This window comes from Chiloscyllium plagiosum, chromosome 19 (assembly GCF_004010195.1).
Source record: "Chiloscyllium plagiosum isolate BGI_BamShark_2017 chromosome 19, ASM401019v2, whole genome shotgun sequence".
NCBI classification, from domain to species: Eukaryota; Metazoa; Chordata; class Chondrichthyes; order Orectolobiformes; family Hemiscylliidae; genus Chiloscyllium; species Chiloscyllium plagiosum.
Window position 1 is genome coordinate 64217565 of NC_057728.1, and position 27011 is coordinate 64244575.

General features: G+C 42.7%; 1 protein-coding gene across 1 annotated transcript in view; it reads right to left on the bottom strand.

The window, feature by feature from the left end:
* The window catches only part of washc3 (WASH complex subunit 3), a 49357-nt gene extending 29522 nt beyond the window's left edge, over positions 1-19835 (bottom strand). Inside the window, exons 1-3 of the mRNA XM_043708751.1 lie at positions 19751-19835; positions 15320-15418; positions 13952-14017 (exon numbers count right to left, since the gene is read on the bottom strand). Coding sequence (XP_043564686.1) covers positions 13952-14017; positions 15320-15418; positions 19751-19801 — 216 coding nt within the window. The 5' untranslated portion in view covers positions 19802-19835. The remainder of the gene's footprint in view (positions 1-13951; positions 14018-15319; positions 15419-19750) is intronic.
* Positions 19836-27011: the final 7176 nt, after the last annotated feature.

Below are 27011 nucleotides of genomic sequence, written 5' to 3' on the forward strand. Positions count from 1 at the left end.
TGTGGGGACTCTCTCGCTTCTAGAACTCAACATTGAGATCAATAACTTTCGAGCCTGATTCCATCCTTCAATTATTTTTAAACCCATTCCGAACCCAGTCCTGTAATGACGTGATTACTTTGAGCAGTTATCCATTCTCACATACCCCTAGGCCCATTATCACATTAAATGGGTTGCATTCATAGAATCATAACATCATACTGCATGGAAACAGACTCTTCAGTCCATGGTCCATGCCTACTATAATCCCAATCTACACCAGTCCCATTTGCCTGCGTGTGGCATATATTTCTCCAAACATTTCCTAATCATGTGTTTCTCCAAATGTCTTTTACATGTTGTAACTGTACACACATCCACCACTTTCTCTGGCAGTTCATTCCACACATGAACCACCCTCTATGTAAAAAAAGTTGCCCCCCATGTTGTTTTTAAATCTTTCTCCTCTCACCTTAAAAGTATGCCCCCAAGAATTGAAATCCCTCACCCTAGATAAAAGACACTTGCCATTCACCTTATCTTTACTCCTCATGATTTTATGAACCTCTATAAAGTTACCCCTCAACCTCCTATACTCCAGTGAAACAAGTCCCAACCCATCCAGCCTCTCCTTATAACTCAAACCCTCCATTCATGGCAATATCCTGATAAATCTGATCTGAAATCTTTACAGCTTAATAAGATCCTTCCTATAATATGGTGACCAGAACTGCACACAGTGTTCCAAAAGATGCCTCACCAGTGCCCTGTACAACCTCAACATGACGTCCCAACTCGGATACTCAAAGATCTGAGCAGTGAAGGCAAGCAAGCTTCTTCATCACCCTGTCTACTCATGCGGCAAATATCAAAGAATTATGAACCTGAACCACAAAGTCTCTCTATTCTACAACATGACCCAAGACTCTTAGTACAGCTCACCAATTTTTCCTACTCTTAGCTCTTATTATCACTTATGCAACTTTTCTTTTATCCTGGCTGCTGTGCATAATCTCCTCCTCCTCCTCCTCCTCCTCCCCCACCCTCCCCACCTCTTTCATAGATCTTTCGCTTTCTCTCTCTGATCTCTGGCTCCACCTAACCACTCACTTCCACCAATGCCCCCAACCTCACCTTTGGCATAAATACCATTTTTCCCCAGCCGCTAACAGTTCTGATGAAGAGTCACCGAACTCAAAACACTTATGCCTCTTTCTTTCCGGATGCTGCCAGAGCTGCTGAGTTTCTCCAACAATTTCTGCTTTTGCCCTAGGTCAAGTTTGGTGTTGGGAAAAATTCAGAACGGGGCATGCGATCTGCTTCGTTTCTCTATTTTACCTAAATTAAAGAGACAGTCCCGAAACATATCTTAAAATCTTCATACTTGCTATAAAATGACATGCCTGTCAAAACTATTGGAATGCTTACAGTACAGAGGGCACATTTGGGCTGTCTTGGCTCTCTACAAGAGCAGTTCAGCTAGTCCCATTCCTCTACAATGTTTCAAGTTTCTCTGTTAAAGCATTTATCTGATTTATTTTCAAAACTCCCAATTGAGTTTGCCTTTATCACAATTTCAGGAAATGCATTACAGATCTTAACCATATAATGTGCAAAATATGCTTGTCCATATGTTACAATTGGTTATTTTATCAATCACTTTTAATCGGTATGGTCTTCCACAAATGGGAACAGTTTCTCTCTCCCTGGACCATGTATCATTGTGAACATCTTTACCAAATCGTCTCTAAGGAGCACGGCTTCTGCAATCTATCCTCATAACTGAAGTCCCCTATCAGTGGAGCCGTTCTTGTCAATCTTCTCTGCACCCTCTCAAGAGTCTTCACCTCCCTCCGAGAACGCAGTCCCACTGAGGCTAGACCAGTATTTTCACAGTGAATGACCACATATACAGATGAAATGCCACACTCTATCCTCAGTTAGTAAACCTTCCAAAACAAATAAGGTCACTGACATCATTTCAAAGAAAGCACGCCCCCACTAAAACTTATGACAACACCTTTGGAAAGGATACAGAGGGTGCCTCTCCCATTATTGAAGGCTAAGTGATGTTAAGTACAGTTAAAAGTATGAGTACTGTCTGTCTATGCAGGTCAGACAGCTTATGATTCTGTACGTGAACTAAATCATTACAAAATACAAACTGGCATGCTGTTGCCTCTCAGTGCACAGAGATTGATGGATAGAAGCAACTACTACTGGTACTGCAACTTCTAAAATCAATACTAGCTGCTCCAAAGACACCACCTCATGTTTCTACTGACACTTCATAACTTTGACAATGCACTGGCTTATAGTCTGTGGTAAATGAGTGGTGACTGCCATTTAATACACTAGACCACAGACAGGGTAAGGAAGTTAGCACTACCTCAGCTTCACCATCACTCTATGCTCCAGCTGCAGCACAACAGACTGGCAGAAATGTATGACAAAATGCACTTTTATTCTTAATAAAAACAGAAAATGCTGGAGAAAGGTCTGGCAGTATCTGTGGAGAGAGTAACAGAGTTAATGTTTTGAAACTGATCTGACATCTTTAAAACAATTCTGAAGATATCAGGCTCAAAATAACAATGTTTCTTTCTCTGTAGATTTGGGCAGACATGCTGAATTTTGCTATCACTTTCTGTTTATATTTCAGATTTCCAGCATCTACAGTATTTTACTTTTATATGCACCTTTAATCCTTGTTATTATATGAAAAATATTATACAGACTAATTATAGAGAAATATCAAACACTCATGATGTTGTCAATCCAACAGCTCAGCAAGTCTAACTGTTTATCACTCTCAATTCTTTAATAAACCTCATTTCTTTCTGTGTTTGATCCTCAGAAACGGTGGTATAGGAGTTGGTGGTGTAGTGGTAACGTTGCTATACTGTAAGCGAGAGATAACAACAAATACTCCAGTGTTACTGATTCAAATTCAATTCATAAAGCTGGATTAGAAAGCTAGTCGAAGTAACAGCAACCATGTTAAGTATCATCGATTGTCTCAAAAACCCATCTGATTCACTAACTTTCTTTCAGGAAAAAAAATCTGGTGTCTTCACTCGGTCTGGCCTATATGTGATAAACCCCAGAAATCAGCTCCAGGGTAATGAGGGATGAGCAATGAATCCTGCCCTCCCCAAAGCTGCTGCGTTTTCATACGTTGTAATATTTCTGCAGCAGTTCATCTGCTCAAAACTCTTCCACCTTGAATTCCTTTCTGGACTTGTCCCTAGTAAATCGCTTGTCCTTTTCATCCGAAATATTCTTTCAGGTATGGCCTTTACCTTGCCTCCTTCATGTGGATTAGAATGTACGTGACAATTGTGGTTAACTCATCTAATGCCACAATAAGCACCATTGAGTCTTTCTTCAGTCATCCAAAACTACTCACTTTACCAGCATCACCCACAATGCCAAAGCCAATCTTCCCTCACTCCTCTTTATAATCAGCCATCTTCTAAAAAACCCTCCTCCCAATAGCCCCCTTTCCACATTCATCTCCAACAAATGCAAGCAGCTTGTAGTCTTCTTTGCTACTAAGTTGGAGTCCATGTGTTCAGTGACCTATGATATACCCTTCTTTTCAAATTTCCCATCACAAAGGTTCCACTCTGCGCTAGCTCTGACTCAGTCAGAAGTCACACGACGCCAGGTTACGGTCCAACAAATTTATGTGAAATCATAACCTGTTGTCATGTGACTTCTGGCTTTGTCCATCCCAGTCCAACACCGGCACCTCCACATCATAGCCCTGACTCAGCATTATGTCTTTTATCTCTCTCTCTCTCTCTCTCTCTCTCTCCTCTGTGAAAACAACTTGTGCCTCTTTCAAGCCTTCCAACGTCCCCAATGCCACACCGCTTCTCCAGTATTCTAATGAAAAATTTCCTTCAGTTAAACATCATAATTTTCTTCATCTTCATCACAAATCCTGTTCCCTGGTCCTCAACTCCCTGCCCTGACAGAGAAGGTCCTCAGCTCGCTGTGAGCTCAGAATTGTACATAAGCATTGTACATAAGCATCAAGAAATTCCAACAGAGCCATTTTGTAATGGCAATATTTCTGCACATGTTAAAAATGATTGGTCTTTGTAATTTTTAAGGAAAATATAACGCAAATGTGCTTTCTTTCAGGAAGGTGAAACATTAAAATAAATTCCTACTTTTAGATATTTTTAACATGTTCAGATAGGTCACAGGCTACGTTTGGATCAGGTGGGGCTTGAACCCATGTCTCTTGGCCCACTGGTAGATGTATTACTATTGAGCTACAGACCCTCCTTGTTTTGTTTAATCCATTCATGGGATGAGAGCATTGCAGACTAAGCCCAGCATTTATTGTCCATCCCTAATTATCCAGACAGCAGTTAAGAGTCAGCCACGTTGCTGTAGGTCTGGAGTCAAATGTAGGCCAGACCAGATAAGGATGGCAGTTTCCTTCTCTGAACACCATTTGTGAACCAGATGGGCTTTTCCAACAATCAATTATTAGACCCTTAATTCAATTTTTAAGATTTTAAAAATTGAATTAAGGGTCTAATAATTGATTGTTGGAAATCAATTATTAGACCCTTAATTCAATTTTTAAGATTTTAAAAATTGAATTCAAATCCCATGGTGGGATTTGAACCCATGTACCCAGAACATTACCTGGGTCTCTAGATTAGCAGTCCATTGATAATACCACTAGGCCATGATGTCCCCATACATTCATGTTTGCCTTTGAATGCTTGTGAGGAACAGGTCTTCAAGAACAAAAAAATGAAAGCAGTAACAATTGGCATTGGCACAGCACCTTTCCTAAAGGGGTCACTGGACGAGTAACCGAAGCTCAGACTACTCGAAGCATTGGCTGAAATCTCAAAATTTAAATGCAAAATTTAAATTCAATTAATAGAAAAGAATCTGGAATTAAAATGTTACCATGAAATTACCATTGATTCTCGTAAAAGTCCATCTGGTTCACTGGTGTCCTTTAGGGAAGGGAAACTGCCATCCTTATTGGAGGAACACCACCGCCTGGGCAGCCTACAGCCCAGAGGACTCAACATTGAGTTCTCCAATTTCAAATAATCTTCCTAACCATCCTCACCACCTCCCTTCCATCCCTCCAACCAGCTCCTCCTTCCAACTACCAACCAGACGCATTCCTCCTTTCGATCTATCAGGTTGTAACTACCACCTGTATTTCCCTATCACCACCTCACCAATACGCCCCTCTCCTCACCCATAACCTTTCTCCCTCTCTCTTTATCTGCAACTCCCCCTACCCCCATTCCTGAAGAAGGGTTGTACCTGAAACGTCGGATTTCTCCACTTCCAGATGCTGCCTGGCTTACTGTGCTCTTCCAGCCTCCTGCTTGACCTTATGATCTGGCCTACCTGTGACTCAACACCCACAGCAACATGGTTGACCTTTAATTCTGATTCTGTTCTATTTGATTCTGTTCTATTCTATTGTGTGTAATGGCCTAGGAAGTCACACGGTCCAAGGGCAATTAGGGATGGGGAACAAATCTTGGCCTTGTCAATGATGCCAACATCTCATGAAAGAACAAATTAAGAACAGTGAAGGAGCTTCATAAGAATACTATCAAAGACTGGCATGAAAACTCGTTTAAACAAAGGCACTAGAAGTGATAACACAAGACAATGATGGACAGTGAATTCAAGGAGAGCCTTCCCTTGAACTACATACTGTGGACAAAAAAACAATAACCCACCAAAGACTGTTTTGAAACTCAACAATAATATTTTCTAAACCAGCAGCAAAAGGTTAGACCAGCACTGAGGCATTATTTTGCATTTACCATTTTCTTCAAAACAGAAGAAATTATTCACAGATAATGAAGCAATTCAAGAAGCAATGACTATGACCGCTGACAATCCAGGACATGTCACAGCAGCAAGAGGAGTGAAATCTTTGTCTGAAAACATCTGTCAGCAATTACAGTAGGACCTGAAGGACTGCGAATGCTTCTCAATGCAATTCGATGAATCCATTGACATGATCAGTTGTTTTTGTGGGCGTGGTTTTAAAGTAAAACTGAACTAAAGAAGATCCTCTTGTTCTTTTGCTCCTTAATGATCAGCCTTGAATACAATGCATGGTGGAGAAGGCTCAAAGGGTTACTCACGTCACTATTTTCTATGTTTGAAGAGAGAACATGGGTGGGGATATCTACAATTAACTCAAAAGGTACATGCTTGAGCATACCATTTCAATCAAGAGATTCGTTGGTTTTCATTTTAACTGATGGTGCACCAGCCATTGGCACAAAGGAAGGCTTCGTTGCATTTCCCAGGAATAATCCTGATTTCCCCTCTATTCTCACAGTCCATAATCCAAGCAAGTAAGTTCCGCATGTTGAGGAAGAGGAGATTGTATCCAGAATGAGACACAGTCTGAGTGAATATATAGCTCTGGAATTTGGAGGTAACATGGGAATCCAGTGCACAGGAATCCGGATTACATCCGTGATTTCTCTGATGCTTTACATCAGTTTCAGAATTTCCAATCTGTGGGCTCCAGCCACCACCTTTTTATCACAGACATCCAATCTCTACACGTCCTTCCCCGATCAGGATGGTCTCAGGGTTCTCCATTACTCCTTCCTGGAACAAAGACCTGTATTACCCCCATCGACCACCACCCTTCTCCGCCTGACCGAGCTCATCCTCACTGTACAACTTAACTTTTAATTCTTCTCATTTTCTTCAGGTCAAAAGGCTGGCCATGGGTCCTGGTTATGTCCGTCTCTGTTCTTCTTCTATCCTACTCCGGCCGCTACCCACAGTCTTTCTCCACTATATCAATGACATCATCGGTGGTGCATCCCTCCCTCATTCGGAATTGGAAAAGTTTATCAATTTTGCTTCCAATTTTCACTCTGTTCTCACCTTCACCTGGTCCATCTCTGACTCCTCCCTTCCCTTCTTCGATATCACTGTTTCTGTTTCTGGGGATAGACTGGCCACCAATTTTCATTATAAACCCACCAGCACTATACATCCTCACACCCTGCTTCCTGGAAAGGCTCTATTCCATTCTCCCAGTTCGTCCATCTCCATTGCAACTTTTTGATGATGCCAACTTTGACAAGGGGGCTTCCAAGATGTCTACCTTATTCCTCAAGAGACGATTCCCCAGCATCATGGCTGACATGGTCCTCAGTCGATCCAACAGACTGCCCGCACTTTGGCCCTCAGCCCCTCTCTTCCTTCCTACAACAGCAATACAGTCCCTCCTGTACTCACCTACCATCCCACCAGCATCCACATCCATTAGCCACAATTTCAGCCACATCTAGCAGAATGCCCACAACCAGACATATATTCCCCTCTCCTTTTGTCAGTCTTCTGCAGGGACTGTTCTCTCCAGAGTAAATTGGTCCACTCCTCATTCATTTCCAACACCTCCCCACAGCCTCATGGCATGTTCCCCTGCAAACACAGATGGTGTAACACCTGCCCATTTACTTCCACCCTGCTCACAATCCAAGGCCCCAAACACACCTTCCAGGTGAAGTTGTGCTTTACCTGTACTTCACTCAATTTAGTCTACCGCATTCGCTGCTCATAATGTGGCCTCCTCCACACTGGCGAAATGAAACGCAGACCATGTGACCGCTTTGCAGAACATCTATGTTCTGTCTGCAAAAACCACCCTGAGCAGCCAATTGCCTGCCACTTCAACACACCACCATGCTTCCTGGCCAACATCTCCGTCTCAGGTTTCCAGCAAAGCTCAGTGCAAGTTGGAAGAACAGCACCTCATTTTCTGCTTGGGAACTGTGCATCCTACTAAGCTCAATATCGAGTTCAATAACTGTACGGCTTGAACATGTTCTCCCACTCCTCACCCCAAACCACACACACCATGGACTGCTACCACACACAACCCATTGTCAGCTACTGTACCCATTAGCAGCTCCATTCTCCCAAGGTGACCATTATCCAGCCCCTTGTCAGTCCAACTGTTCTTCTCTCTCTTTGGGCTCTATCTGCAACTATTGTTTACTCCTTCCCCCTCCCCCACACCAACCTTTTGATGGCTGCAATCAGTTTTGAAGAAACGTCACTGGACCTGAAATGTTGACTGTGTTTTCTTTCTTAAACCCACTGGGCTTTTCCCAGCAATTTCTGTTTCCTTCCACTTGAATCATGCTGGGATGAGAGTCCAGGTGAATTGCTTAACAAAGGATGTGGAAAGGATTTTAAACTAAATAATAGGGGGGTGAATTCATTTATATGACAATTATGGATGGAGTTAAGGGATGGGGTGCCAGGGCTCAGCAGAGGTTATTAAAGTTTCCCATACAAGTACTAGGACAGAAAGTGTGGAAGGGAGTCAGGAACCTAACTTCAGGCACAGCAGATAAGGAGATAACTATGAGAAGGGGGTAGTCAATGCAGGACTGAGAGTGTTGAACTTGAATATGAAACACAGTAAATGAGCTTGCAGCACAGATTGAAATTGGCGAGTACGATGTTGTGGCTATCACAGAGACGTGGTTGCAAGGGGATCAAGGCAGGCAATTAAATATCCAATGAGACACGTCCTATCGAAAGGACTGGCAAATCGGCATAGGGGTCGCGATGTCTTGTTAGTAAGAAATGAAATTAAATTGATACAAAGAAGTGATATAGAGTTGCAAGGCATAGAATCTGTGTGGGTAGAGCTGAGGAACCGCAAGGGGAAAATGACCCTGATGGGGCTTCCGAGCGGTAGTCAGGATGTGGGGAAGAAAATAAATCCGGAAATAAAAAAGTCACGTAAGGAAGGCAATATTGTAATAATCATGGAGCACCTCAGAATGCACATGGATTGAGAAATTCGGATTGATAAAGAAAATAAATTTGTGGAACATCTACAAGATTTTCCTTTTGAGCAGATTGGGGTGGAGCCCACTAGAGAACAAGCACTCCTGGATTTGATGATATGCACTGAGATAGATTTGATTAGGGAGCTTAAAGAGAAGGAACACCTAGGGGGGCAGTTACTATAGTATGATATAAGCTGGAATTAGATGCAATGGTATTGCAATTGAGTAAAGGAAACTAAAAAGACGTGAGAGAGGAGCTGGCCAGAGTTGACTGCAAGAGGAGCATTACAGGGAGGGCAGTAGAGTAGCAATAGCAGGAATTTCTGGGGGTAAATAGAGAGAAATCCCCAGCAGAAATTCATTCTAAGGAAGAAGCAGCATTCTAAGGGGAAGATGGGGCAAACATGTCTGCTTGCGTGGCAGGAAAGTAGGGATAGCATAAAAAGAGAAAGCTTACAAGATGAACATTAGTGGGAAGCCTTTAAAAACCAACACAGGGTAACTAAAAAGCAACAAGGGGGAAAAGATGAAATATAAGGGTCAGCTAGCTAGTAATATAAAAGAAAATTGCAAGATATCTAAAAGGTAAGAGAGAGGTACGATTGAGCATTGAAACACCCGAAAATTAGGTTGGAGGGCATAGGTTTAGGGTGAGAGGGGAAAGATATAAAAGAGACCTAAGGGGCAACTTTTTCACAGAGGGTGGTACAGGTATGGAATGAGCTGCCAGACGAAGTGGTGGAGGCTGGTACAATTACAACATTTAAGAGGCATTTGGATGGGTATATGAATAGGAAGGGTTTGGAGGGATATGGGCCAGGTGCTGGCAGGCGGGACTAGATTGGGTTGGGATACCTGATCGGCATGGATGGATTGGACCGAAGGGTCTGTTTCCATGCTGTACATCTCTATGACTCTAAGTAATAATGGGGAGCCAAGAAATGACACAGGACCTGAATAGTGCTTTCCATCAGTCTTCACAGTGGAAGACACCAGCAGCATATCAGAACTTCAAGAGAGTCAATGGGCAGAGATGGGCGTGGTGCGTATCACTGAGGAGAAAGTGCGAGGCAAGCTGAAAGGTTTGAAGGTGGATAAGTCACCCCAGACCAGAGTTCTGAAGGAAATAGCTGAGGGGATTGTAGAAGCATTGGTGATGATCTTTCAGGAATCACTGGGGTCAGTGAGGGTCCCAGAGGACTCAAAAATGGGTAATGTAACACTCCTGTGTAAGAAGGGAGGGAGGCAGAAGACAGAAACTATAGCCCTGTTAGCCTGACCTCAGTCACTGGTAAGATTTTAGGGTCCATTATTCTGGATGAGACCATAGAGTATTTTGAATCATAGAACAGAATCATAGAAACCCTGCAGTGTGGAAACAGGCCATTTGGCCCAACAAGTCCACACTGACCTTCCAAAAGAGTAACCCACCCAGACCCATTCCCCCCTACCCTATTACTCTCCTTTTACCCCTGACTAATGCACCTAACCTACATACCCCTGAAGACAATGAGCAAAATAGCATGGCCAATTCACCTAACCTGCACATCTTTGGACTGTGGGAGGAAACAGGAGCACCTGGAGGAAACCCACACAGACACGAGAGAATGTGCAAACTCCACACAGGCAGTCGCTCGACTGGGTCTCTGGCACTTTGAGACAGCAGTGCTTAACCATTGAGCCCCTGTGCCCTCTCCTTGCATAGTAAAATAGAGCATAGTCAAGGCAGCTTCACCAAAGTGAAGTCAAGTTTGACAAATCTGTTAGAATTCTTTGAGGATATAACAAGCAAGTTAGACTGAGGACAGTCAGAAGCTGTGATGTTTTTGGATTTCCAGAAGGCCTTTGACAACATTTAGCACAGGAGGCTAAATAAAATCTAAGCCCATGGTATTAATGGAAAGGTGCTGGCATAGATAGAGGACTGGCTGTCTGGCAGAAGGCAGAGAGTCAGGATAAAAGGGTCTTCTTCAGGATGGCAGCCAATGACTTCCTGAGGTTCCCTGTTAGGATCACAACTATTCAAGTTGTACATCGACGATCTGGACCATCACCTTCTCAAGGCCAATTAGAAATGGCCAATAAATGCTCGCCAACCAGCAACACTCATATCCCACAAATCAATAAAGAAGTGACCTGAAAGAAATCTTGCTAAGTTCATAAAGATAGGTGGAGGGAGAGTTAGTGTTGAGGAAGCAGGGAGGTTGCACAAGGACTTGGACAGGCTGGGAGAATGGGCAAAGTAGTGACAGAGGGAATACAACGTAAGAAAGTGAGGTGATGCGCTTTGGTAGGAAGAACTGAGATGTAATGGGGAAAGGCTTCAGAAATCTGAAGCACAAAGAAACTTGGGAGTCCTAGTTCAGGATTTTCTGAAGGCCATCATGCAGTTTCAGTTAGCACTTCAGAACCCAAATGCAATGTTAGCATTCATTTCAAGAGGGCTAGAATACAACAGCAGAGATGTAGTGCTGAGGCTGTCTAAGACTACATTTGGAATATCAAGAGTCATTTTGGATCCCATATCTAAGGAAAGATTTGCTGGCATTGGAGGGGTTCTAGAGGTGGTTTACAAGAATGATCTCAGGATGAAGAGCTTGCAATATGAGAAGTGGTTGAGAACTCTGGATCTGCACTCAATGGAATTTCAAAGGACATGAGGGGATCTGACTGAAACCTACAGAATACTGAGTGGCCTGCATTGAGTGGGTATGGAGATGATGTTTCTGCTAGTAGGAGAGATTATGACCAGAGGGCATAGCCTCAGAATGAAGGAACGACCCTTTAGAACTGAGGTGAAGAGGAATTTATTCAGCTAGAGGGTGATTAATCTCTGGAACTCATTGTCGCAGACGGCTGTGTATTTTAGGACAGAGATAGATTGATTGGGTAAGGGGATTTAGGGTTATCGGGAGAAGGCAGGAGGAATGAATTTGAGAAGCATATCAAATGGCAGAGCATGGGCTCAATAGTCTAATCCTAATCCTCTATCTTATTATGGTCTTATTAGAGAGAAAAGCTACAGACTTTGCAAAACAGTGCTTTTAAGATTGTAATCCTTTCAGCACTGCTTGTTTGAATCCTTACTCAATGAACTCAATGTTTCCCAGGGAGAGCTAATTGTCAATGCTGATGTGAGATGGTTAAATCAAGTAACTGTGCTGCAAAGATTTCTTAGATCTGATTCCTGAATTGTTATTTTTATTAAATAAAGGAATAAAGTACACAGAGAGCTGTTGAGCAATGTGTAACTGCCCTTTGGGTTCCTTACAAACATAACGGCAAAACTGAATGAGCTGAACTCTGAACTGTAGAGAAAGGACAGTGTCGCATTAACATAGGCTCAGTACTGTAAATGCATTCAAACTGGAACTGGGTCTGTGGTCCTCCCAATTAAAAAAACAAAATGCTGCAACACATTCAAAGTTGGAAGAAAATATTAGAAACATAGTTAAAGATAAACAAAATAACACCACCAGAAAACTTCTGCAAAACCCTGAGGAAGTTAGCACAAGAATTGATGTATTGGAACAATTCATCATGTTTGTCTCAAAACCGTTCCTTCAATTATACATTGGTGGGTTAGCTACCAAATTCCACCAGGGATTTGATTTTCAAAGCTGCAAGGTTGATGTGGAGATAGTTACTGCACAAAATGGTATTGAGCTGAAAGCCAGCTTGAGACAGCAATTTTTGGGAACTTGCAAACAGAGAAAAATAGCCAACCCTCTCATTCCCTTCCCTGCTTTTAAAGCGGAAGCTTACTTTGGCTCCACATCCCTCTGTGGGACAGCATTCTCCCAAATGAAGATAATTAGGTCCAAGTATTGCACCAATCTTACAAACAGACAAACTACAGGCTTCAAGGCACTGGCAGGTAATGTACAGTCACAGATGTCACACTACAATCCTCTCATTCCCTTCCCTGCTTTTAAAGCGGAAGCTTACTTTGGCTCCACATCCCTCTGTGGGATAGCATTCTCCCAAATGAAGATAATTAGGTCCAAGTATTGCTCCAATCTTACAAACAGACAAACTACAGGCTTCAAGGCACTGGCAGGTAATGTACAGTCACAGATGTCACACTACCAATTGGTGAATAGAGGACAACATGGATAATCACATACCCACTGGCTTTAGATTTATATAGCATTGAAAATAAATTGCTAATTCTACATATTCTTCAAGTAGACCTGGTATGCACTTAAATTCAAAAAAGTGATCATGTTCTTAATGTTTGGAGACAACTGGGCTATATGATAGAGTTTAAAGAAACAGCAAGTATCAGGAAAAATAAGAAAACCAATTATAAACTGAAAAATCACCACATCTGTAACTCTGCCATTTATAAGGGGCACTGCGCAGATATGGAAAGGCTCCCTTATTTGCACCTTCCAAGAAAGACAAAGACAGCAGGTGCGAGGGAATACCACCACTTCTAATGATCCCCTACAAGACATACTTTCCAAACCTGCGACTTCCACCACTTATAAAGATGGATGGAAGATCCATCATCAACAGGTTGCCCTCCAAACCACTCACCACCCTGACTCAGAATCACATTGCCATTCCTTCACTGTCACATGGTTAATAAGCTGGAACCCTCTTCCTCATAGTATCATCAATGTATCTAATCTAGCAGTTCTAGTCAGTGGCTGAACACTACACTCTTAAAAGTAATTAGCAGGGGCAACAAACGCTGGCCTTGCAGCAACATCAACCACTCTCAAACAAATTTTAAAAAGTAATTAGACGATATATCGGACTCAAAAAGTTAACTGTTTTTCTCTCTCCACAGATGCTGAATTTCTCCAGCATTTTCTGTTTGTTTTAGCAACTAGTAAATCCCAAATTCAAAACTCAATTCCCAAAATATTTACAAAATCACTTGGAGTGATTGGGACAAGTCTCACAGCAGGTGTTAAACTGACTGTTAAGAAACCAATTCTGCCTGGCCATCCAAACACCCTTTATCGCAATCTGCTGCTTCCAATCCACAGTCAAGACCTCACTGCAAATTGATGTGTTCAACATGCAACTCGATCTGCTGTCATAAACCACTGCTGATGCATTTGTTACAAAGCATACAGAGTGAAATATGATGATACATTCCCAGCCTCAAAGCTCACCTTTGCTTCCAGAATATTGAGAGTTGTTTCAATTTGCTGGATACGTAAAGTAAGACTGGCCAGTTTCTGAAACAGAGAGGATAAACTAATTACACATTTGTAATAACTGCACAAACACTTGGAAAACAGAAGTTACAATGGATTTTAAATGTAGAAAACATGTCAATTTTTATTTGTACTTTTTCAAATATTTTCATGCAATATATCATAACTGGACAGGTCAGCATTTATTGTCCAGTTCTATTTGTATTTGGAAAGGTGGTAGTGAATTGTGTTTTTGAACTACTGCAGTCTATTTGGCACAGGTACACTAGAAGGAGTATGCTATTGCTGCTTCTGGTATCCAACCTGAGCTAGGTGGTCGATGCAGTTCTATTTCTTTTAACCTTCTTGTAGCTGAGTGGCTTCCTATGATACATCAGATGGGATTTGACCTGTACCTCCAGGGCATTTTCCTGTCTACTTAAATTATTAATCAAGCTGTGCCACCTAGCAACCTTATCATGACTCTCAAACACAATAAAGTTTGTAATAAGCAACATATTAGTTTCAAAGTGGAATGACAGGTGGATAATTTAATAAAACAGCAACCAGTGACATTCAAACAAACAATCTAGTGAGGAGTGCTGAGTAAATGTGTTTAAATGTATGAGAGAGAATGGGAAGGATAGAATGGGATAAAAATTTAGTGTCACATGTACTTTTACATGAAAAATACAATGAAAAGTTTTATAAGTCACCCGACCATGGCAGGGAGAAAATGAGGACTGCAGATGCTGGAGATCAGAGTTGAGAGTGTGGTGCTGGAAAAGCACAGGTCAGGCAGCATCCGAGTAGCAGGAGAATCAATGTTTCTGACATAAGCCCTTCATCAGGCGCCTAGAGGTCATACACATTAATGAAAGGAAGTAAAATTAAGACAAAGTTCATCACAGTTCAGTTAATGGTCTACATGTAACTCCAGACCCCCAACAATGTGGTTAATTCTTGACTACCCTCATAAATAGCCCCTGTTTAAGTGCAATTAGAAAAGGGCAACAAATGCTGATAACTCCCAGTTGTAGGTATAGTCCACAGATTTACAGAATTATTGTTGAAACTGTCAGGAACCAGTGTTGTAACCTGAATTCAAACCCAGCAACAGGAGAGACACAGTCACATGGCATTACATTAAATTATTAGCCGCATACAGTTAACTTTGCTGCACATTTTAAAAAAAACAGGTGAACACAAAAAATATCGCCCAGGTACACTGTATTTCACACTTCTGCAGAATATAAGCATTGTAAATGAGACAATGTACAAGAAAACCATCCATCGCTAGCAGTCAATTAATCAGAAACAAACAGAAGGAATTTTATGAAGTACCTCTTCACAAACAGTTGAAAACCGATTCAGAAACCGGACAGTGTGTGCAATAAACTGGTTGAGAAATGCCACAGTCCTTTGTTGCTGGATGGCTGGAACCTGCAGTGAAAAATCCAAGATCAATTTCACATTGTCCTGACTATAGAAAGACAATTCAGGAAGCTTAAGTCAATTTTGTTTAGAGATGAAGATGCAGATTGAAGAATTGGGAAATATTCAGAGAGTTTCCAAAGGTGCAGTACATAAATACAGGGGGTACCCGATTTACCAAAGTCTGACTTACAAACACAATTCTATACCGTGGTGCAATTTTAAAGATCAACATACAAACATGTCCAATACTTACGCACAGATGTTTTGCATTGTGTTCTAACTTTGTATACAAATCAACTTGAGAACAGATTCCAGAATGGAAGCCATTTGCAACCTGGAGACTCTCTGTACCAAATAAGTACACACACCAAAAAATCCTAAATTAAGGAACATGAGCTTGAAAAATAATGAATAGTGTTCCATTTCCAGCTGATATTCTTTTTGGACTGGTAAGATTCCAGATTGAAATCTGGCTCACTAGATCATATTTGCTATGTTATGGTTTTAATGAATTGGTCTGTCACTAAATCATAAGATCCAGTGCTGCAGATTTTAAACACTGCTGCAAACTTTTTAAACATACAGTCAAAATATAATCCCAAATGATTCATTTATAAACTGAAAGGAAAATACATCCCTGGTACAGTACCCAAAAGACTACTCCCACAATACGCACACCGGATTTCCCGAATCCAACATCTCTGAAGGTTTAGATTAGATTACCTACAGTGTGGAAACAGGCCCTTCGGCCCAACAAGTCCACACCGACCCTCCAAAGAGCAACCCACCCAGACCCATTCCCCTACATTTACCCCTTCACCTAACACTACGGGCAATTTAGCCAATTCACCTAACCTGCACAGTTTTGGACTGTGGGAGGAAACCCCATGCAGACATGGGGAGAATGTGCAAACTCCATACAGACAGTTGCCTGAGGTGGGAATTGAACCCGGGTCTCTGGCACTGTGAGGCAGCAGTGCTAACCACTGTGCCACCGTGCTCACTTGTAACTTCAACTTAGAGCTTGGAACTGCAGATAACTTTTTTTCTGAAGCTATCAAATGCCTGAGTTTACATGTATTCAGCTTTAAGAAATCTCTTCAGGGTTTCATCCAACATCTCTGGTCTGGAACTAACACTGATTCTTCACGCTAAGATAAGCTAGTTCGCAATTCGCTGAAGATAGTTGGGACTGCAGATGCTGGAAAGTCAGAGTCAATAAAGTGTGGAGCTGGAAAAAGCACAGCAGGTCAAGCACCATCAGAGGAACAAGGAAGTCGACATTTTAGGTCAGAACCTTTCATAAGCACTGATGAAGTCTCTGGCCTGAAACGTCAAGTCCTCTGCTCCTCTAATGCTACTTGATCTGCTATGCTTTTTCCAGCTCCATGCTTTATCAGTTCAATATAGCCTTCCTTCTGAGAAGCACTGGACCTAACCATCATCTTATGCAACACCTTCATATGACTGCCCCACTCAACATCCAACTGAATCTAAACGTTCCAGTAGTCTCAAACAAAACTTGAAGATCCATTATTTACCTTGCTGGTTATAAAACAACTTGAGATAAACATAAATCCATTTGCTGTGCACTAAAACTAAAGCTAGACCTCATAAATTGTTTTAAAAGAAACTACAATTGCAGAGCAAAGAGGGACATTAAAGTTACAGACTGAGTTTCGGGGTTAAGATTTTGATTAGGGGTCTATATTAGTTTTGGGGTGAAAACTAGGGATTAAGCATTAAGAAACACAGAATGTTGGAGAGAAGTTTGCCATTTGCCCTCAAACCTGTTCTGCCAATTTTTATGATCATGGTTGATATTCCTTTATCCTTTTAGCCATAAAAGTTTTATCTAGCTCTTTCTTAAAAATAATATTTTCCACTTTCTGTGGCAGCAAATTCCATTGGCTCATCATTGGCTGGTTGAAATTGCTCCTGATCTCCTGAAAGATTTAACTCTTATCCTTAAATTATGGCCCTTGGTTCTGGACTCCCCTACATCCTTCCAGCATCGAACCTGCCTAGTCCTGTTAGAATTTTATAGATTTCTGTGAGAACCCCCACCCTCCCTCACTTTTTCTAAACTCTAATGAATACAACCGTAACTGACTCAACTCTCCTCATACATCAGTCCTGCCTTCCCAGGAATCAATTTAGTGAACCTTCACCGCAATCACTGTGTACCACGAGCATCCTACCCCAGATAATGAGATCAAAACTACACACAATATTCCAGAAGTGCCCTATATAATTGCAGCAAGACATCCCTGCTCCCGAACTCAAATCCTCTTGCTGGAAGGCTATTTGCCTTCTTTACCTCCTGCTGCACCTGCATTCTTATTTTCAGTGACTGATGTACAAGGACACTTAGGAATTGCTGATCATTCCCCTCTCTCAATTTATAGCTATTCACATAATAATCTGCCCTCCCATTTTTCCCACCAAAGTGTATTATCTCACATTAATCGACATTATGTTGCATTGGCGCTGCACTTACCCATTCACTCAGTCTGACCAACTTACACTGCAACATCGCTGCATCCTTCTCACAGCTCACCCTTCCACCCAGCTTTGATTTGATTTGATTTGATTTAGATTAGATTACTTACAGCGTGGAAACAGGCCCTTCGGCCACACCGACCCTCCGAAGAGCAACCCACCCAGACCCACTCCCCTACATTTACCCCTTCACCTAACACTATGGGCAATTTATTATGGCCAATTCACCTAACCTGCACATCTTTGGACTGTGGGAGGAAACCGGAGCACCCGGAGGAAACCCACGCAGACACGGGGAGAATGTGCAAAGTCCACACAGACAGTTGCCCGAGGCGGGAATTGAACCCGGGTCTTTGGCACTGTGAGGCAGCAATGCTAACCACTGTGCCGCCCAGTCATATGTGTCATCTGTAAAGTTTGAGATATTACATTTAATTCCTTCACCTAAATCATTAACATGCAGCATGAATAGCTGGAGCCTGAACACCAATCCCTGGAAAAAACCGCACTAGTCACTGCATGCCATACAGAAAAAGACTTGTTTATTTCTACTCTTGGTTTCCTATCTACGAACCAATTTTTAATATACTACACCTCAATCTAGTGCACTTTAGTTTTACACATTAATCTCTTATGTTGAACTTTGTGGAAAGCGTTTGCAGGTCCAAATAAGTGATATCCACTTGCACCCCCAATCAACTCTATTAGTTACATCTTTGACGAATTCCAGTACATTGGTCAAGCACAATTTCCTTTTTGCAAATTCATGCTGATAGGTGTTTAGATATTTGAGTTAATTTTTCACATTATAGAGTCATAGTGTCATAGAGATGTACAGCATGGAAACACACCCTTCGGTCCAACCCGTCCATGCCGACCAGATATCCCAACCCAATCTAATCCCACCTGCCAGCACCCAGCCCATATCCCTCCAAATCCTTCCTATTCATGTAGGTAAAAACAATGACTGCAGATGCTGGAAACCAGATTTTGGATTGGTGGTGCTGGAAGAGCACAGCAGGTCAGGCAGCATCCGAGGAGCAGCAAAATCGACGTTTCGGGCAAAAGCCCTTCATCAGGAATCTCCTGATGAAGGGCTTTTGCCCGAAACGTCGATTTTGCTGCTCCTTGGATGCTGCCTGAACTGCTATGCTCTTCCAGCACCACCAATCCAAACTCTTCCTATTCATATATCCATCCAAATGCCTCTTAAATGTTGCAATTGTACCAGCCTCCACCACATCCTCTGGCAGCTCATTCCATACACGTACCACCCTCGGTGTGAAAACGTTGCCCCTTAGGTCCCTTTTATATCTTTCCCCTCTAACCCTAAACCTATGCCCTCTAGTTCTGGACTCCCCGATCCCAGGGAAGAGACTTTGTCTATTTATCCTATCCATGCCCCTCATAATTTTGTAAACCTCTATAAAGTCACCCCTCAGCCTCCGATGCTCCAGGGAAAACAGCCCCAGCCTGTTCAGGATTCAGAGGTTACGGCTCGGGTTTAAGATGAGGTGTCAATGTTGTGGTTTGGGGATTGTGTGGATTAAGGTTGAGTTGAAAGGGTTAAGGTTATGGTTAAGGGTCAGGGTTAGGATTCCGGGGATAGGTCTGGGATCAAGGGGTTAAGATCAGGTAGGGGCATTAAGGGGGCAAGGGTGAGGATGCAGGCTGTGGCTGAGGTTAGAGGTCAGGGGTTAAGACGAGGGTCTGGGGTTGAGGTCAGAGTTGAGGGGTGAACATTTAAACTATCGCTGATAAAACCGCTCCAGGAATCCAGGCCCCCGCCTCCGGGTCTCTGTCCCTCCCGGTGAAGACGATCCCCGATCCCCTCACCCGGAGCAGGTCGATCCCTGATCCCACCAGCGGGAGCCCGTCCGCGTCCATTCCGCCCGGAAACACCTCCTAACCCCTGACCCGGAAGGGAAGCAAGTGCGGTCAGGGGCGGGAGAAGAGCATGTGGGCGTGTCCTCATCATAGCCCCGCCCCCAAGGGAGGCTGTGTCTGTCCCAATGTCCCCCATCACCCAGTGTGTGTGTGTGAGAGAGAGAGAGAGTGTATGTCTCTGTGTGTGTGTCCATGACCCAGTGTGTGTGTGTGTCCCCATGACCCAGTGTGTGTGTGAGAGAGAGTGTATGTCCCTGTGTGTGTGTCCATGACCCAGTGTGTGTGACCCCATGACTTTGTGTGTGTGTGTCCCCATGACCCAGTGTGTGTGTGTGTGAGTGTATGTCCCTGTGTGTGTGTCCCCCCATGACCCAGTCTCTGTGTGTGAGAGAGTGTATGTCCCTGTGTGTGTGTCCCCATGACCCAGTGTGTTTGTCCCCATGTCCCAGTCTGTCTGTGTGTGTGTGTCCCCATGACCCAGTGTGTGTGTGAGAGTGTGTCCCCATGACCCAGTGTGTGTGAGAGTGTGTCCCAATGTCCCAGTGTGTGTGTGTCCCCATGACCCAGTGTGTGTGTGCGTGTGTCCCCATGTCCCAGTGTGTGTGAGAGTTTATGTCCCTGTGTGTGTGTCCCCATGTCCCAGTATGTGGGTGAGAGAGTGTATGTCCCTGTGTGTGTGTCCCCATGACCCAGTGTGTGTGTGTGTCCCCATGTCCCTTTTTTTTATTATTGCCTCAGTTAATGACAAAATCTCCTGTTCATTTCTATAAGTTTTCTATAGTGTTTACTGTCTTTCCTAATCCCCATCTATATAGGACTGAACCTCACTGAAAATAAGTTGTGACATTTTGCCATTTATTTGCTTTTATCAGACATTTGTTCAGAGAGATAGCTTGTCACTTTGTGATGGAGAGGCATGTGCATTCCGATTCTCTGAGTGATGTAGTCGGAACCTGGAACGTGGCAGCAAGTCTAGGGTGGAGGTGCCAGACAAAGGGTGTTCCAAAAGGTCCTCTATGTCAGAACAGGTGAAGGAAAATCACACACATCTCACCAGGTGTAAGGGTAGAAAAAGGCTCCAGATACAATATAGTCCTGGTCATTGCAGTTCAATATGTCACTGAAATCTGATCACAAACCTGTTAAAATCGCATGGACGATAATAACACCCGCTATCTTGCACGTAGGCGATTGTATCCCTGAGGAGCACAAGACTCTCAGCAATCTTCCTGCCCGTTTCAGCACAGGTTTGGTTGGGGTGAATCACCAGTCTCAGAGCAGACCCTACCTGGTTGGCAATGACCTTTGACAATATTTTGTAATCAACATTTAACAGCGAGATTGGTTGCCAATTTCTTATGTTCTTCCTCTTTCCCCTTCCACTTGTCGATGAGGGTGATGATACCTTTCCTCGTGGATTCGCTCATGGTACCTGCCAGAAACATATTGTCATACACTTCCAACAGGTCCTGGCTAATCAAGTTCCAGAAAGCAGAATAGAACTCGGCTACTAAGCCATCGCTTCCAGGAATTTTATTCTTTTCAAAGGACTCGAGCTGTAATTGATCTTGTAACTGGAACAGCTGTACTTAGGTGCTTTTGTACCTAAGATGGCACTATAAGTGGTCACTTATAAACCTCTCACTACACACCTGAGTACGTGACAATAAAGTTAATTCAGTTCAATTCAAATTACTGAAAGCTAACATACTGGTACAGAAAAGTCGATGTTTCGGGCATAAGCCCTTCTTCAGGAATGAGGCAGATGTGCCAAGCGGGCTGAGATAAAGGGTAGGGGAGAGGGAATTTGGGGGAGGGGTGCTGGGAATACGATAGGTGGAAGGAGATGAGGGTGAGGGTGATAGGTCGGAGTGGGGGTGGGGGGGGGAAGAGGTCAGGAAGAAGATTGCAGGTCAAGAGGGTGGTGCTGAATATGGGGGTTGGGACTGAGATAAGGTGGGGGGAAGGGAAATGAGGAAGCTGGAGAAATCTACATTCATCCCGTGTGGTCGGAGGGTTCCTAGGTGGAAGATGAGGCGCTCTTCCTCCAGGCGTCGTGTGGTCAGGGTCTGGCGATGGAGGAGGCCAAGGACCTGCATGTCCTTGGCGTAGTGGGAGGGGGAGCTAAAGTGTTCAGCCATGGGGCAGTTAGGTTGGTTGGTGCGGGTGTCCCAGAGGTGTTCTCTGAAACGTTCCGCACGTAGACGGCCTGTCTCCCCAATGTAGGGGCGACCACATCGGGTGCAATGAATACAGTAAATGATGTGTGTGGAAGTGCAGGTGCAAAATCTCAGTCCCAACCCCCGGATTCAGCACCGCCCTCTTGACCTCCCTCCCCCAAATTCCCTCCCCCCTACCCTTTATCTCAGCCGGCTTAGCTCACCAGCCTCATTCCTGAAGAAGGGCTTATGCCCGAAACTTTGATTCTCCTGCTCCTCGGATGCTGCCTGGCCTGCTGTGTTTTTCCAGCACCACATTCTTCAACTCTGGTCTCCAGCATCTGCAGTCCTCACTTTCTCCAAACTGGTACAGAATGCAATTAAGACAATAAAATGGTATATTGGCCTTTATCACAACAGCATTCAATTACAGGAGTGAAAATGTTTTGCTACAATTGTGTAGTACCTTGGTGAGACTGCACCTGTTTTCTTCATACATGGGATGTGGGTGCCTCTGGCTAGACCAACATTTATTGCTCATCCCTAGTAAGACCTTGAGGAGATGGTACTGAGCTGTCTTCTCAAACAATTGTAGTCCATTAGTCCATGTGCTGTAGAAATGCCCACAATGCTGTTAGGGAGGGAGGTATAGAATTTTGACCCAGCAACGCTGAAGAAATGGTTCCAAGTCAGGATGATATGTGGCTTGGAAGGAAGCCTGCATTTGGCAAATGTTGGTATTCGTGCTAGGGATATGGCAAATTCTGGAGCACACATCTAAAATACTGTTGCTGGAACGTTGCCAGGGCCCATAGGCTTTGCAGTACCTAGTGCCTCCAACCATTACTTGATGTCATGTGGAGTGGAGTGAATTGAATTGGCTGAAGACTGGTATCGGTGGTGCTGGCACCCTTGGAGGAGGCCCAGATAGATCATACACTTGGTACTTCAAGCTGAAGATTCATGCAACACTTTTACACTGATGTGCTGGGCTCTCCCATTATTGATCATAGGGATATTTGTGGAGCCAGTATATATGGACTGCAGAGTTCAGATCTAATCCAATCCCTGGAATATTATGTGTACTTTTGGTCCACTGACCTAAGGGAATGCACTGATGGTTCACCAGACACGAAAGGCGTTAGTGACCTAGAAGGCGAAAATGAGGGATATGTATTTTCCAGAGTTTAAAAGAATGAGCGGTGATCTCATTGAACATTATAAAATTCTTAAAGGGCTAGATGGGCTAAATACAGAAAAATTGTTTCAGCTGGCTGGCATAATCTGGAACTGAGGAGGAACAGTCTCAAAATTAAAGGCAAGCCAGTTAGGACTGAGATGAGGAAGAACTTCTTCACTCAAAGCCTAGAGGGTGTTTGGAATTCTGTACCAAAGAGATCTATGGAAAATATAACATTCAGGATAGGGATTTATTGATTTCTAGATATCACTGACAATGAGGGATATGGAGATAGTGCAAGTAAATGATCAGCCATGATCTAGAATAGTGTCAGGGACTCATGGGGCTCAATGGTCTACAGCAGTTGTAACACCTCTCAAATTTCTGTCACACTTGGAATGGCTGATCATGATCGTGAACATTCTGGAAGTATCATTGATATTGTTTTTGCACTGTTTCACTGTCCGACTCGCTAATACTAATTGCATAAAACATCTGATATTCAATCTAAATTGTTGCACGTAAACAAAATTGTAAAAATATGATTGTACCTGAGCAGCAATTTGTTTTGCACCATTTAGCCATGAGGGACAGTTTAATAGTTAAAGTGAATGGAAATACTTTATGGTTACAAGCACATCGAGTTCTCGCTTTCGCACTGATAATCACAGAACTCTGGCTGAGAGATGTTGTGGTTGGATCATGTCAGACTGCATCTGGAAAGATTAACGTTTTGAGCTAAATATAATTAGCCAGCATCCCACTGAATTTGTGTGATCCCCAGGCTTTTGGTAACCTAATTGGACACAAGTGATCTCAGAAACAGGACAGCTGATGGCTCTTTTTGAGATATACTAGGAAACTTTCCATCACCATGTTTGTCCCAGAACAGATCCAGCATACAAACTTTACTTTGTGTGAGGTCATTTCTAATGCTTGTTCCAAATTTGCTTGGACTCTGTCCTAAATTAGTATTACCATAATGTTAACAACTATCAGATACACTTGTTGGGAAACTCCTTAAGGAAATCAAATGTGATTTCATCAACGATTACATATTCCAAACTTCTAATGATCATCTTATAACAACTTATGTTAAACATTCCACTTCAACCAAAGATTTGAGCAGATTCCAAATGCAGTCAGATTTCAGCTCAGAGATGTAGAATACCAAATCATTTCCTCATTGGATGAATTCTCAACTAGTGGTTTACATTTTTACTTTAACTACAAAAGTAGGTCAAAGGTTGGGAATTCTGCAGTGAGGAACTCACCTCCTGTCTCCTTGAAGCTTATCCATCATCTAAAAGGCAGAAATCAAGATGGCTGCATCTCCAATGACACTGAAGAAACTCATCACCATCCAGGGAAAAAAAAGCAGCTGGCTTGATCAGCACCTTCAACATTCACTGTCCCAAGACTTCAGCATCTTAACAAAAATTCTTTAACAGCACCTCCTAAACCCACAGTCCTCACAAGTAGATGTAAAATAACTCTCACTGCTATTTTTGATAGGTGTTTGGGACCAATTTTTACCATTCAACCAAAGTAGGTTATCAATACCTTTTGTCTCATTGCCGTCTTACACTAACTTTTCAGTTTCACACAAGAGTGACCACATTTCAAATCAAACACAAAAATGTCCTGAAAAAGGGTCACTGGACTCAAAATGGTAACTCTGTTTTCTTTCCACAGATATCGCTAGACCTGCTGAGTTTCTCCAGCAATTTCTGTTTTTGTTTCAGATTTCCAATAGCCACAATTCTTTATTTTATATTCGCAAATTTCAAAACTCTGAGTTTTGATCCTGTGAGCTGCACAGCCTTTTTCTTTGACAACTAAGATATTAGACTTTCACAGCTATGAGTAACCATTGGACAGCTGTAAAACATTGAGTTATCTTAAGAATGTGAAAAGTGTTACAGGAATGAAAGTTTCACAGGAGGCAAACATTCGTCCCATTAATAACCTTTCTTTCCCCTCTAATTTCATTTCCCTGCATTTTTAAAATATTTCTTGATTTAAATGCTATTGTGATAAAAGATGTACGTTTATATACTTTCTACAGTTTAGATTTTAAACTAGTGGTACATGGGTTTAGTTAATTTGTGTGAAGGTCTTCAATAACTAACTAAGTCAGTATTTTCAGCATCTTGATTTAAAATCAATATGTGGCAGAGAGAAGATGATTGGAAACTTATTGGAGTATTAAGACAAGTTTGTTTATATTGTGCTTTTTACATTGCAAGAAAAAAAAATCAGCCAGTAGTTTAGCAGAAGCTCGGATGAGCAAATATTCTGAACTCAGTTCAGAAGATATTTAACTGAACTTAGCTGCAAGAATGGTTTGTCTGAGTAAATAGGAGTTTGTTCAGAGCAGTTAATGAATGAGTTACCTCTCATAAGGGTTTCATTTTGTGAAAACTTCTAAACAGGAGGGCTTGGTTAGATCTCTCCATTGGTTACTCACAGCTGAGAAAGTCTAATATCTTAGTTGTCAAAGAAAAAGGCTGTGCAGCTCACAGGATCAACATTGCAAAGAAGCAGTTAAATCAACCTCCAGAGTTTCCAGGGAAGGAAAATGTCTCTGGATTTCAATTATCTGTAAAGTGATGGTGTTGGGGTTAGATTGGATTTTATTTTGCTGGGGTTTGAACACTTTTAAATTGCCTTATATGTAGATAGTATGGCTTGCTTTATTTCTAGATTAGATTAGATTACTTACAGTGTGGAAACAGGCCCTTCAGCCCAACAAGTCCACACCGACCCGCCGAAGCGCAACCCACCCAGACCCATTCCCCTACATTTACCCCTTCACCTTACACTACGGGCAATTTAGCATGGCCAATTCACCTAACCTGCACATTTTTGGATTGTGGGAGGAAACCGGAGCACCCGGAGAAAACCCACGCAGACACGGGGAGAATGTGCAAACTCCACACAGTCAGTCGCCTGAGGCGGGAACTGAACCCGGGTCTCTGGCGCTGTGAGGCAGCAGTGCTAACTACCGTGTCACCGTTTCCTTTCATGTAATAAACTTCTGTTTTATTATTAAAACCAAATCTGTAGCCTGTTGGGCTTATGTTTCAGGAAAATAATTGAATTGGGAAGGCAATGGCCTCGTGGAATCATTGCTAGACTAATTCAGAAACTCAGCTCATGTTCGAGGGACCCAGGTTTGAAACCTGCCACGGCAGATGGTGGAATTTGAATTCAAATTTTTTTAAAAATCTAGAATTAAGAATCTACTGATGACCACAAAACCATCTGGGAAAAAAAACCCCACCTGGCTCACTGATTTCCTTCAGAGGAGCAAGTCCACCATCCTTACCTGATCTGACCTACATTTGACTGCAGACCCATAACAATGTAGTTCACTCTCAGCTGCTCTCTGACATCATCTCACAAGCAACACAGTTAAAGGGCAGCTAGGAATGGGCAATGAGTGCTGGCCACCCAGCGATGTCCACATCCTGTGAGTGGATAAATCAAAAACCATTAAAGTAGAAAAAAAATGAAATATGATCTATCAATCTACACTTCATTTTGAAATCTGACTTATCCAATATTTATGAGGAGACAGTGAGGTCTGCAGATGCTGGAGATCAGAGTTAGGAGTGTGTTGCTGGAAAAGCACAGCAGGTCAGACAGCATCCAAGGAGCAGGAGAATCGATGTTTCGGGCTGGAGCCCTGATCCTGATGAAGGATTTTCCTGTTCTTCGGATGCTTCCTGACCTGCTGTGCTTTTCCAGCAACACATTCTTATCCAATATTTACAAAAACTTGGATTATAACAGCACAATAGCTTTAAAATATTCAGCCACACTTAGTTTTATAATAGAAATTGTTATGCAGGGAAACTTGGGATAG